The following is a 14174-nucleotide window of genomic DNA, read 5'->3' as shown; positions in this document are numbered from 1 at the left end:
TGATTAGGTCCCGTTAACTAAGATGAACTAATAATGAGCAATACATTAATCACAGTGTTTATTATCCTTATTGTAAAGTGGTACCATAAAACCTTCATACGATCAACTGCAATGTAACTTTTTCATACTGTAGTTTAAAATGAAAGTAGAAAGAATGACTTTTATTTCATTTTTCATTCAAATTTCAACAATACTGTTTTTGTTGTTGTTTATTTGTTGTTTCCCGTTATGAATGTTTAACATCCATTTATGTCCATTCCACAGGAAAATGCATAGATACTGTATACATACAGCAAAACACAACAACACAACTAAAACCGAAACAAAAACTGGTCTCAGAACAGTTATTAAGGTTTAAAGGGATAGTTCACCTGAAGTCATTTATTCACCCTCACATCGTTCCAAACCCATATGACTTTCTTTCTTCTGTGAAACACAAAAGGAAGTGTTTAGCAGATGTTCGTGCAGCTCTTTTCCATGCAATAAAGCTTATTAAACTCTAGAAAACACCATGAAAGCATCATAACAGTAGTTTGTGCAACTTTTGTTCTAGTCTTAAGTTTGCACAGGAACATATGAATTCAGAAGAAGACTTGATATAGTTGATCCTTAAAGGTGCCCTAGATTCAAAAATTGAATTTACCTCGGCATAGTTAAATAACAAGAGTTCAGTACATGGAAATGACATACAGTGAGTCTCAAACTCCATTGTTTCCTCCTTCTTATATAAATCTCATTTGTTTAAAAGACCTCCGAAGAACAGGCGAATCTCAACATAACACCGACTGTTACGTAACAGTTGGGGTGTACGCCCCCAATATTTGCATATGCCAGCCCATGTTCCCAACATTATGAAAGGCATTAGACAAGGGCAGAACGTCTGGATGTGCACAGCTGAATCATCAGACTAGGTAAGCAAGCAAGGACAATAGCAAAAAATGGCAGATGGAGCAATAATAACTGACATGATTCATGATAACATGATATTTTTAGTGATATTTGTAAATTGTCTTTCTAAATGTTTCGTTAGCATGTTGCTAATGTACTGTTAAATGTGGTTAAAGTTACCATCGTTTCTTACTGTATTCACAGAGACAAGACAGTCGTTATTTTCATTTTTAAACACTTGCAGTCTGTATAATGCATAAACACAACTTCATTCTTCATAAATCTCTCCAACAGTGTAGCATTAGCCGTTAGCCACGGAGCACAGCCTCAAACTCATTCAGAATCAAATGTAAACATCAAAATAAACACTGTAATTACGCGATTAGACATGTTGCATGACGAACACTTTGTAAAGATCCATTTTGAGGGTTATATTAGCTTTTTTGAACTTTTTTTATGTTAAGGCAAGCGCGAGCTCTTGGGGGGCGGGGAGCACGAGATTTAAAGGGCCACACACCCTGAATCGGCTCATTTCTAATGATGCCCCAAAATAGGCGGTTAAAAAAATGAACTTAAAAAATCTATGGGGTATTTTGAGCTGAAACTTCACAGACACATTCAGGGGACACCTTAGACTTATATTACATCTTTTAAAAAAAAGTTCTAGGGCACCTTTAATATATAATGCACACGTCGAATGAACTGTTAAATGATGCTGTTTGGAAGTTGAAAGCAATGTACTGCATGTTTTAATTGCATGAAAAAGACAGTGAGTAAATGATGAGAAAATATAATTGTTGGGTGTACTATCCTTTTAACATTTGCACAGATTCAATCATTTTATTCAGTTTGCATTAGTCAGTGAGAGCCCGTGTATATCGGCTCAAATTTGACGTTAAACTCATTGTGCCGAATGTGCAAACAGGGGCCGCATGTACGCAACTCTGGGCCCTAACTGGAGGGTCCCTCTTCGCAACTCCCCCAGAGGCCGCAGCCATGCCCACAGGTACCAACGTCCACCTGGGTCAAAGGTCACCTTCTCCATTCCTCTGGGGCATCGGGTTCACCTGTCTTGGCATGCAGCGTCTCTTCTCTAACATCCCAGTTTTCCCTCTCTTTCTGGTTTAGACCAAAGACTGTCACGTCTGTCATCTGTTTTCTCTTTTTCCAGATGTCAGATTGTCATCATCTCAGGATGTTTATTGACCAGAATTACTATATTTATAGAAGAGAAAAGCTCTGTTCCAAAACCTAATGAGCTGGCCTGCGGTTCACTGTCCTCTCTGTCTACCTAGACGGCTTCCTTTTGATGCAGCGTGTTTGTGCATCATTCACATAGAGCTTCTCACATTTACAGTTTCTGTACATTCAGTCTTTTAACACAGGGGAGGCAAGGCAGTGCTGGGGGTAAAAATAAATAAATAATAAAAAATACAATTAAACTAACTAACTAGATAAACAATAACAATTATTCAATTCAATTCACGTATATTTGTATAGCGCTTTTCACAATACATATCATTTTAAAGCAGCTTCACAGGGAGTGCATGTCAACATTACAATTTAGGGTAATCTGTTTATCAGAGTTGACTGTCCAAATTATGTCAATGCAGAAATGTACATATACAAATCACGCAGTTTGCTAACAATGTAATAATTTAGGCAATTTAACTTGCTGTCATTGGTAGCAAATTAATTTAAGGTAGAAACAATGAGCTCATTGAAGTAATGAACACGTTAACAACAATAATTAGGATATATAGCAATATTTGAAATGTGCATGTTGATCCAGAGTTTGCGTCTTCTGAAGTCCTCGCAGGAGTTGGCGCCGTCTCTTCGCAGGTGTTGGTCATCTGAAGTCTTCGTAAGACGCTGGATCCAAACTGAAGCTGATGTACTCTCTAGTCACGGGCGTCCTGAGATAATGGAGAATAATTAGCGTAGCTGCTGTTCATAACATTAAGCAAAGATAGTCATGTGCAATTGATCTGATACGAGATGCATTATGTGAATGCTTGGCTAAAGAGATGTGTCTTTAATCTAGATTTAAACTGGGTGAGATTGAGTCTGAGCCCCGAACATTATCAGGAAGGCTATTCCAGAGTTTAGGAGCCAGATGTGAAAAAGCTCTCCCTACTTTAGTGGACTTGGATATCCTAGGTACAAGAAGTAGGTTTAAATAAATAAATAATAAAAATATGATTAAACTGAGTAAAATAAATAAACAATAACCATTCATTTTAAATAAATAAACAAATAAAAACCAATATTGAAATAAATAACTAACATGATTAAAATAAATAAACAATAACAAGTATGTTAAAATAAATAAAAAGATTAAATAAGATTAATTAGATTACATAATATTTAAAATAAATAATAATTCATTTAAATATGTAATACATCTAACAGTACATTACTATAGTGAGTAGAAAAAAACATAACATAATGTAATAGAAACTAAATATTTTCTAAATAATATTTTACACATATTCTATTAATTTTACACAATATAAATTGGGTCTTTGTACATGAAAATATATAGCTGTCTTTTCAATTTTAGGATGGGGCCTCTCATATTTGGGCATCTAAAAGATTGAAAACCCCTGATTTAGCAGATACTTTTATCCGAAGCAATGCCAAGTTTAAGTGCCTTTGATTGTGGTTTATTTAAGTGAAGATTCTAGAAGAAATGCAGGTGTGATACAGTTACACAGGAGACTCGACTGGACACTGACTGTACAATGATGGCATAATATAAAATGACTGATATCTAGTTGTTCATAATGAACAAAAACAATCTATTTAAGTTCATTGTAAAATATATCTAGATACAGTAGTGGCAGAAGAGAGATGATTGTTTTTATGACCATACAAGTTAAATTAAACGATCAAAATATGAGAAAAAATATTTCATAATTTTGAAATATTCCAAATATGAGGGAAGAACAAAAACTTGGTTAAGGTATTTATCTGACAAAATTGCTACAGCTACAGTTTAGTTTATTTTATTTTACTATATGCAAAAAATGCATAGAAAAACAAAAACCTCACAGGAAAAAGCATTTACAACAACATAATCAGTTATTAATATTTCTTTGGTCCTCTCTTGTTTTTACACATGTTCCTAATTTCTTTGCATGACAGCCTGGCCAACAATTATCGGCACAATTTGGCATGTTTCATTGCATTATCACAAATACAACAATCAACTCCAGTTGAGACGCAATATCCTTTTTACATTTACATTTTTAATAATATTTAAATAAAGGGTCACGATGTCCATTTTCCTAAATTGGACATCACTTTTGGCCGCTACTATGCAAATTAAATATATCAGTAGTTTGAGAGCGTAAATAAATGGCTAGTGCAGTCTTCACTGGAAATTAAGATATGGAATGGTATTTTAAATATTTAAAGTCAAATATTGGATAAAATAGCCCAGTTTTCCATTTTTGCATAATTAAATAATTAAAACTTGAAGTATTCATCCAGAATGGAGTCTTTAGGAGGCTGAATATTTCTGCTGTTTACCTTTTGGGACAGTGTTTCATCTGCAAATGATTCCTGAAGTTAAAAGGCAGCTCACTAGGTTTTGAAACAGAGCCCGTATCTTTTGAGTGGGGTTTTGTCGGGTGGAGGGGAACCTTTCTGTCCTTTTTACACTCTCACGTGGCTCATCTTTACTCCATCACATCCTCAGATCAGATGCGAACTGTAACTTCTGCTCTCTTAGGGCTCATTACATGGTTAGAGAAGCAACTATCACCATATGTCCACCGAACGCTCCAGGCTCTACAGCCACACACACACACACACACACAGGTTGGTTGTTGTTTTAAAGGTATTCAGCTAATGTGATTTCCCACTGTGCAGTCCGTCAGTAGCAGAGCCCAGTCTGAGTCACGGAGAGGCGGGTGGCGTCACAATGGAGGGGCCGTTGAAGAGGAAAACCCTGCTGAAGGAGGGCAGGAAGCCTAAGGTGAGTGGGATGATAGTTAAAAACAAAAAAAGTAACAAAATTTAAAGGGGACCTATTATGCAAAATTCAGTTTATAAGGTATTTGTAAAACACAGATGTGTGTCTACAACCAGTCTATAATGGTAAAAATCCACCCACTTCTTTTTTTTTTCATAATCCCCATAAATTTGCATTTAAAGGGACACACACAAAAACTGTGATTTTACTCACACCCAAATAGGGGTAAATTTGTCATGCTGTAATAAATGATCTGTGGAGTATTTTGAGCTGAAACTTCACAGACACATTCTGGGGACACCAGAGACTTATATTACATCTTGTGAAGTGGCATTATATAGGTCCCCTTTAAATAATGACTGAGTACTTAATAAAACCATCTTCCAAACTGTGTTTTTGCCTTACCCTAAACGACTAACCCTATAATAATTAGTTATATTTTAGAGTTGTTGGGACGGATTTTGTCCAAGCATGTTTACGTAATATCCATAAATAAAGGAAAGAAAGGCTGGCTATATGCATGAAGATCACATAGTGAAAATACAAGCGGATAGCTCTCGAGATGTTGATTTGCTGATCATACTTTACAAAGAAAAGGATGCAACAGGGGCAAGTTTTTAGCTTCAGCTTTATTTGGTTAAAGGTTGCATGATGATGTTTCAAGGCCTTCAGTAGACATCAAGAACATCTTCAACAAACATTGTTTAAGAAAACATACAGAATTACCAAAAGGTGTGTGTCGGTGGCTTTGAACGGGCTGAATAGTTGACTCAACCACTCCATCTACTGACCAGAAAAAAAAACGTCATCATCTATTTCTGCATCAAGTCTTGGAAACAATGTATCTAAAAAGAATATCCCTTGATGTGAAAATAATCAAGGCATATTTTCCAGTGACAGCTTTTTACTCATTTAAAGTATTGATATTGCCAAAAAGTCATAGACAATTATGTAAAAGTTATATACTGTTCAGTTTGCATCATTGGGGTCTGTAATATTTGTAATGTTTTTGAAAGAAGTCTCTTATGCTCACCATTTTTAATCAAAATGCAGTAATATTGTGAAATATTATTACAATTTAAAAGAACTGTTTTTTAGGTGAATATATTTTAAATGTAATTTATTCCTGTGATCAAAGCTGAATTTTCAGCATCATTACTCCAGTCTTCAGTGTCACATGATCCTTCAGAAATCATTCTAATATGCTGATTTGCTGATCAAGAATTATTATTATTATTAATAATAATAATAATATCATGTTGAAAACAGTTTTTGCTGCTTAATATTTTTGTGGAAACCATGATTTTTTTATTTTTGTTTTTTATTTTTTTTTGTTTTTGATGAATAGAAAGGTCAAAATAATAGCATTAAAAAAAGTCTTTACTGTCATATTTGAAAAAATTTAATGCATTCTTGCTGAATATAAGTATCAATTTAATTTTTAAAAAGTCATAGTGATCCCAAACAGTAGTGTACACTCAAAAATGAAAGTTCTTTATTGGCATTGATGATTCCATGAAGAAACTTTAACATTCATGGAACCTTTTCATTCCACAAAAGGATCTTTATAGTAGAAAATGTTCTTCACACTAAGAAAAAAGAGGTTCTTCTTCACTGAAAGGTTTGTTGGGAAAACAAAATTGGTTCTTCAGTGCCATTGCTTTGAGAAAAAAAAAAGAAAAAAAAACCTTTTGGAACTTTTATTTTAAAGAGTGTATGTGGATTATGTGTAATGTTTTATATATTTAATTTTTTAGCTTGCCTCATGGACACGGTATTGGATCTCACTGTCTGGTTCTACACTGATATTCTACAGATCCAAATCCCTGCGAGCCACTGAGAGGAAACATGTGAGTGCTTTCACATATGGCTTGTTCCACGATACGTGCTTTAAATAATGTCTGAGCAGTTCCACATTTCAAAAATAAATAAACTGATGTAGGTTTATGCAATTCTTTTAAGAAGACAAAAATAATCATTTGAAATGGAAAAAAACGCATTCAAGATGAAAATAACATTTGGTGAAATCTTACTCCACAAAACAGTACAAGTCGGCACCGTGTAAGAAAGTGTCGGTTCTGGGCTGGATGGTGGTTCTTCCGGATGATCCGGCCCAACCCAACATCTTTCAGCTCAACGATCCTGACAAAGGTACATCTCTTCCACTGTAGATTTATGTATCACTCGTGACAAATGACATTGACATGAATGACTGTGAATTATTTACAGTCAAACCAAAATGTATTCAGACACCTTGAACATTCATTTCATTCATACAGTTTATTCACTATAGCTTAAAAAATGGTAATAAAATCTCAGAGTTAAACTGTGTCAGAAAAAAATAATCTTAATTATGTCAGATAACACTTAAGCAAAACATGGTCAGGTCAAAGTGTGAATAATTTTTGGTTCCAAATGTTTATCAATTTTACTGGTAGTCCACTGTATGAAGAATTTTTGGGTATAATATGTCACAATTTACTTTATTTTGCTATCCTCACTTACATAAATGAACTATAGTGTCCTGTACCCACTAGTAAAAATATATCAAAAAATATAAAAAATGTGTGAATAATTTTAGCTTTGACTGTATTTGTTTAAATATTTTATATACATAACTTGAGCAGAATCTCTGTTTCTTAGGGAATGTTTACAAGTTTCAGACTGGAGATCGGTTCTCTGCGATCATATGGCACAAACGCCTGGAGGAGGCGTGTCGGAGAAGACGACCTCAGGTATCCAGAAATGTGCATTGCTTCATAAATGAATTTACGAAAGCAATAAAATCCTTTTGCCATAGCAATAATATTGCAGTATAGTTATTTTTGATAGAAGTTCCAAGGAAAAAAAGTTCCAAGGAAAAAAAAAATTGGACACAATTTTTAATAACAAAAAAAAAAGAAAGTCTGGTATCAATCCAAAAACAGTGTCACATAATGTTACACTCAAGTTCAAATCAAAAGTTGTAATATTATTTTTTGTGTTATGTTTTAAAATTGTAATATAAATATATTGTTATTATTTGTAATGAATAATATTGAGTAATTTTATATCACGATATATAGTTATTTTTGATGGAAGTTCAAATAATAAAAAAAAAATACAATGGAAATTCAAATTAGTGATTGATTAATAACAAAAGAAAGTCTAACATCAATGCAAAAACATTGATTCATATTTATTTTTCATATTTGTATATAAATAATATGTTTAATATGTATTATATAAATCTAATACATAATATTAAATATTCATTTAAATATTACATTATATTAATTTAGTTTTTATATCAATATTATTTTAATATAATATTTTATTATATACAAATATTATCTTTTAAATTTATATAAAATACATTAAAATATAATAATGAAAAAAATACACACACTCATATATAGTTGTTTTTGATGGAAGTTCAAATAAAAAATCAATGGAAATTCAAGTGATTGATTAATAACAAAAGAAAGTCTAACATCAATGCAAAAACATTGATTCATATTCATTTTTCATATTTTTATTTTAAAGTTTTAAAAATGTAATATAATTAATTAATGTTTTTAATATGTATTAGATAAATATAATACATAATATTGAATATTAATTGATTAATTTAAATTATTCATTTAATTTATTATATTAATATATTTTATTATAAAAATATTGTATTCATTTTTAATTTATATAAAATACATTAAAATATAAAATGTAATACTGAAATATATACACACACACACACACACATATATATATATATACACACATATATATATATATATATATACACATACATATATATATACACACATATATATATATATATATATATATATATATATATATATATACACACATATATACACAGAAAGTTGTATATATTTTATATAATGCAGAAAGTTGTGAGATTGTTCAGCAACTGTGATCATCTTAACTCCAGCATCATACCGTCCAGCCCTAATCTTTTATCTCAGCATTGTAATCGCATAATGCCATAATTGCTCTTTCCACTCTTTTAGATACCAGCAAATCTCATGTCCTTTGAGTAAATGGACTTGTGTGGCTCTCGCCTGAAGATGTTTATAATGTGCCAAAGGCCCACAGAGATTGAGAAGAACGTGTTTAGTTCAACAAAAGGATGAAGAAAGAGCAAAAAAAAAAAAAAGTCACTGAGCCAAAAGACTCGTTCTGTTCCACCGGCCCTCCGTGAGCCCCGACGTCCACATCTAAGATCAAGATGCTTGTTACAGACCTGGACGGTTTTGGACGTGGAGGATTGTGCACTAGTTCTGGTAAAGGATGTGGTCGGAAAGGAGGTAAATTTCCCCCTGTTTCAGCTCCATCGTGTCTTCTCCATGGAGACTTTTGGATCTCGAGGTGTTGCCGAGACATTTTGGAAATTAAATTAAACACAGAAGCTTGAGATGAGCATTGTTGTGCGGATGTAAATGAGTTTTAGGGGGAAAGAGAAAACCGTGCCACCCGTCTTGAAGTTGATCTGTAGCCTAAAACTAAAAAGCCAAACTAACAGGCATTTGCTCCCACAAAGAGCCGTAACAAACAAAACACAAGCGGATCAGCACAATTCCTCAAGCTGAAGACTGATGACGCTGTTCAAACCAGATAACGTCTCGCACTGGTTCATGGTTTAGTTACAGACACATCATGGTTGCCAAGATCTCTTTTTAGCACAGTGATTTTTATTTTTGGTTAATGTTATGATGTGAAAGTGATCTGGTTGAAGGATATTTGTGAGTGTGACTTGTTTACATCAGGGATTCTGAATCCAGTTTCAGTTTTAGCCATTTTATACTCGTAAAACCTAGTTTTGGGCTTTAAGTATTAACAAATTCTAGTGACTTTTCTGTCAAATGAAGGTTTCGCCTGATTTTAAGTAGGTTTTGCTCACATCTCACAACTCAAACCGGCAAAGTTTGTGTTTGTCACATTTAATTTTCTTTGAAAGGGTTCCTTATAACAGGACAAAACAGTTTCATATCATGATCACTCAAAAACACAACAGGATAACACACTTATTTTCCATTTAGCTCATCTCACAAGTACAAGAACTGCTTCTTTTGAATTGTGAGATCATTATCATTGAAAGCGCTTACATTCACTTACTGGATGAATCACACATCCTTCAAAAACATGTCCACGTCATGCATATCTCACCCCTAAATGAATAGAATTAAATAGGTTGTGATATTTTGCTTAAAGATTTGTTGCATTATTTTCATGACAATTGAGCACATTTAACCCTCAAATTCTCATTACTGTAAGGGAAAAACACTGATATATTATTTAAATTGTAAGTATTTATATTTATTATACTGCCTTTTAATTTATGCTTATTGATTTTTTTTAAATTATTAAATGCTTTTTATACTGTAATGCAATTAAGTTGTGCTTAAAGTAATGTACTTCATTGTCATGAAAAGGATTAAAAAAAGATGAAGTATAGACTTGATTTTCTTTATGCAAAACATAATTCATTTTGAGTTTGGGTGTGAAATGTGACGTGGACATGTCTTGGTGGGATTTATCAACGGAGCAGCCGAATGCTCCAATACATGCAATGACGTGCAGATACGACAGCTGTAATTAACTGAAAAGAGTTTTGATTTTGAACAGATATCTATTCTTTTATGTCTGATAATATCAGTTTAAGAATGTGAACCATCTTACGGCAGCCAACGATGTAAGGAGACGCTGTTTTAGCGTTTAGTATTGATTTGAGATCAATTCAGATCGAGTGAAAGAACAGCACTGGTTAATAATGTAGTTGTCTGTACGTTTATTTCTCATATTTCGTTCTGTGCAGGACTGATGATTGTAATGAACTGTGTGTGTGTGTGTGTGTGTGTGTGTGTGTGTGTGTGTGTGTGTGTGTGTGTTTTATAAGCATGTTTGAATGAAGCTGAAGGAGAAACACTGGACAAACAATTCACAAAGTACATTCATATCAGCTTCAGAAATCTGACACGAAGCAGAATCAGAGGAATAATTCAGTCATTATTTACTCCTCATGTTGTTCGCTCCAGTATGCTGATTTATTGTCTGTGGGACAAAATGCTGTTCTTACTTAGAATTTGTGTCTTGTTTCCAGTCCAAATATCTAAAAATTCTTAAATCAAGAAGCATTTTCTTGACAAGTAAAAATTATTTTCTTGTTTTCAGGAAAAATACGTTAAAATTAAGTGAGTTTTTCCTTAAAACAAGCAAAATAATCTGCCAATGGGGTAAGCAAAATAATCTTCAGTGCTTCCCACACATAGACTTTACTTGGGCGGGCCGCCCACGTAATAATAACAGCCGCCCAAGTATATTTGGAGACACATTTTTGCTTTTATTACTTTTATTCTCTTATACTTTTATATCCGCGCAAGATAATGAAACCATCCGCGATCGAATAGCTAGTCGTTTCGTACCTGCTCGTTATGTGTGCGTCAGAACTGTTTACTCCCGCTGACATTCCCACAGGCGCTGCATTTTGCAAAGTCACAAGGGGGCGCTGTTGCGCGTTCTACAAGCTCGCGCGCTTCAGACTCTATGTTCAGACCATGGTTCAGATTGCTTCAAAGTGATTCTCAATCGGTGAAAAGCGCAGATTTATGCCAAGCGATTGCTAATGAACTCAAGTTGATGAATTATTACAATGTCTACTTCATGGCCTTTATATAAAATGTTTTATACGGTTCTAAGAATCTGAAGGATCAGCCTGCAATAGTATAGACATTTCAAAATAAGAGTCCCGGTGTATTTCGGGCTTGTTTATAATTAAAAGTCAAGTAGTCAAAAGTCAAAGTAATTAAAAGTTTTTTTCTTTTTCTTTTGGGCATTATTGGTATTTTGGTTACATAATAAATTGTATTTAATTTGATTTCCATTGAATTCATAGTAAATTATTGTAGTCTCCCCCACAGGAAGATAAGACTAAGAACATTATTTGACAAATATATTATTCATTTTATACATTTTACTAGTAAAATCTGTGTCCCAATCACTGAGAGAGAAACTATATGACAGCAAGGAGAACATAGGAAAAGGATAAACATTTAAATGCTGTAATTTTGCATAATTCACAATGCATAATATTAGTAGGCTATGTAATTAAATGTAATACTATGCTATGTAATTAAAATGAATTTCAATAAATAAAAATACTGTTAACAATCACACATTATTTGTTTGTCACATGTAGTAGTCCATTTTCGTGCCGTGGGTAATAGGAGGATTTTTCACCCGGCTACCACCACAAGTATATTTCAAACCTGTGGGAAGCACTGAAACCAAAAATAAAATATATAATGTTGTTTTCAATTTGGATTAAGATTATTTTTCTTACCCCATTGGCAGATTATTTTGCTTGTTTTAAGGAAAAACTCACTTAATTTTGACTTATTTTTCCTGAAAACAAGAAAATAATTTTTACTTGTCAAGAAAATTTTAAGAATTTTTAGATATTTGGACTGGAAACAAGACAAAAATTCTAAGTAAGAACAGCATTTTTTGCAGTAAATACCATAAAAGTGCTCAGTGTGCATCATGCTCTGTATTCTGGAGTCATAAGATTTAGAATAGAGAGCTTGATGCACATAGAGTACTTTAAATGTGTTTTTCTAATCATTTTGAGGGGGTTTAATTGTCAGTGTATGGAATAAGTTGCAAAAATAAGGACTTTGTATACTTGTTCTTGGAATATAGTGTACGATTCTATGAGACTACTGTACTTTTGTAGAGCTTTATAGTGAATCACAATGATCTGTCACATGGAAAAATGTCTCATTTTGTGTCCTACGTAAAGAAAAAAAACATACAGGTTTGGAACACCATGAGGGTGAGTAAATAATGACAACATTTTCCTTTTGGTACAAACTTATTCCTTTTTTTTTTTTTACAGTGAATTGTCAGATTTATTTAAAACATTCTTCTGAGTCTAATAATATCGCTGCACACAGCAAACTGACTCTTGATGGTGATTACTAGTTATTTGTTGCGAGTATTATTTATCTAGCATCAGTTTTGCCTTTCTGTGTATGAATTAAACTGTTTTTGTTGAAGAGACACGTTTTTATTTCTGTATTGTCCGAGGAGCGAGCGCTTTCATAAACACACAGACACACATGTACAGCATGTACGTTATGACTGTGAATTAACTCTTGTTGTGTTGCCATGTAAATAATATGTTGCTAAATTATTTCTTGTTTGCCATCGTGGTACATTGCGGTTTATCAGCTAAAAGGCTGATTCTTCTGTACAACCATTAAATGCAGTGAACACAGCTTTGTCTTGGTCATTTTTCGCTTGATTTCTAGAGGAACACTGACCATGGTTTGAGAGGATGGGAGTGGGATTGGAAGGGTCTGTGATTGTTGGATATATTGGTGTTTACTGCACTCTAGTGGCATGTAGGTGCAAACCTATCTGCTAAAGATTTCACTTAAAAAAAAGCACAATGACAAGGTTAAATAGCTTTGAATAATTCATCATAATGCATAAAAAAATGCATTTGTTGTTATTTATAAGCCTGAGGGATGAAACGAGAGTTAAATTAAAGGAGGAAAATATAGGAGATTAAAGCCACTTTTGCCTGTGAATGAAAAAGTTTGAATATAAAATAATTATAATTATAACGACATTCAAGAGATTTGGGGTTTTCGTAATAATAAAAAAAAATCTTTAAGGATAAAACTGTGGGTCACATTAACCAAATGTATTGTTTATACATACTACAGTCACAAAATAAATGGGCAGCAAGACCATAAAATGTTTCATCAATATCAAGGTATTTACAGATAGATGAATTAACGTTACCCCAGACGCTCATCTCTAAGATGTTGCGCTTGAGATAACGTCAAAGTCACGCTTTCAGGCTATTTTAGTGCTCGTTAAGTAAGTACTTGTTGAAATTAAGTACCCTACCTACTCAGAGACTATGCGATTTCGGACGCAGCCTGGACAAAGAGTACAGAACAATGAAATTGTTGAATTCATCAATGAGTTAGTGTAACGTTATATTCTTTGGCCTGGATCTCTTGTCTACGGTTCTTCGGGGATCCTCGCGCAGGATAGTGATCGGCTGATCTGCGCGCACAGCGCCACACGCCGGCGCGGATGATCTTTCAAACTTTTCGAAGCCAAAACATTTAATTTCTATTTTTAGGGGCCGTAAAACACCTTATAGCAACTATAAGCAAAAAATTAACAGCACTTTAAAAATAAAAAAATATATATATTTTTTTCTAGTTTTGTAATTTCACGTTTTCTTTAAGCTTTTTCTAGGATTGTTTTTTTTTTTTTTATATATATT

At 33.3% G+C, this 14174-nt stretch overlaps 1 protein-coding gene across 2 annotated transcripts in view; it reads left to right on the top strand.

The window, feature by feature from the left end:
• Positions 1 to 11056, top strand: part of LOC125266903 (ras-specific guanine nucleotide-releasing factor RalGPS1) — a 206867-nt gene extending 195811 nt beyond the window's left edge. Inside the window, exons 15-20 of one of the 2 annotated variants that reach the window (XM_048188025.1) lie at positions 1814 to 1894; positions 4765 to 4870; positions 6625 to 6717; positions 6913 to 7018; positions 7511 to 7602; positions 8881 to 11056. In XM_048188025.1, coding sequence (XP_048043982.1) covers positions 1814 to 1894; positions 4765 to 4870; positions 6625 to 6717; positions 6913 to 7018; positions 7511 to 7602; positions 8881 to 8910 — 508 coding nt within the window. In that variant the 3' untranslated portion in view covers positions 8911 to 11056. The remainder of the gene's footprint in view (positions 1 to 1813; positions 1895 to 4764; positions 4871 to 6624; positions 6718 to 6912; positions 7019 to 7510; positions 7603 to 8880) is intronic. The other variant, XM_048188026.1, reaches the window with a different exon arrangement.
• The last annotated feature ends 3118 nt before the right edge of the window (positions 11057 to 14174 follow it).

The sequence above is a fragment of the Megalobrama amblycephala genome, linkage group LG4 (assembly GCF_018812025.1).
Source record: "Megalobrama amblycephala isolate DHTTF-2021 linkage group LG4, ASM1881202v1, whole genome shotgun sequence".
Taxonomy (NCBI): domain Eukaryota; kingdom Metazoa; phylum Chordata; class Actinopteri; order Cypriniformes; family Xenocyprididae; genus Megalobrama; species Megalobrama amblycephala.
This window is presented reverse-complemented; position numbering and strand designations above follow the sequence as displayed.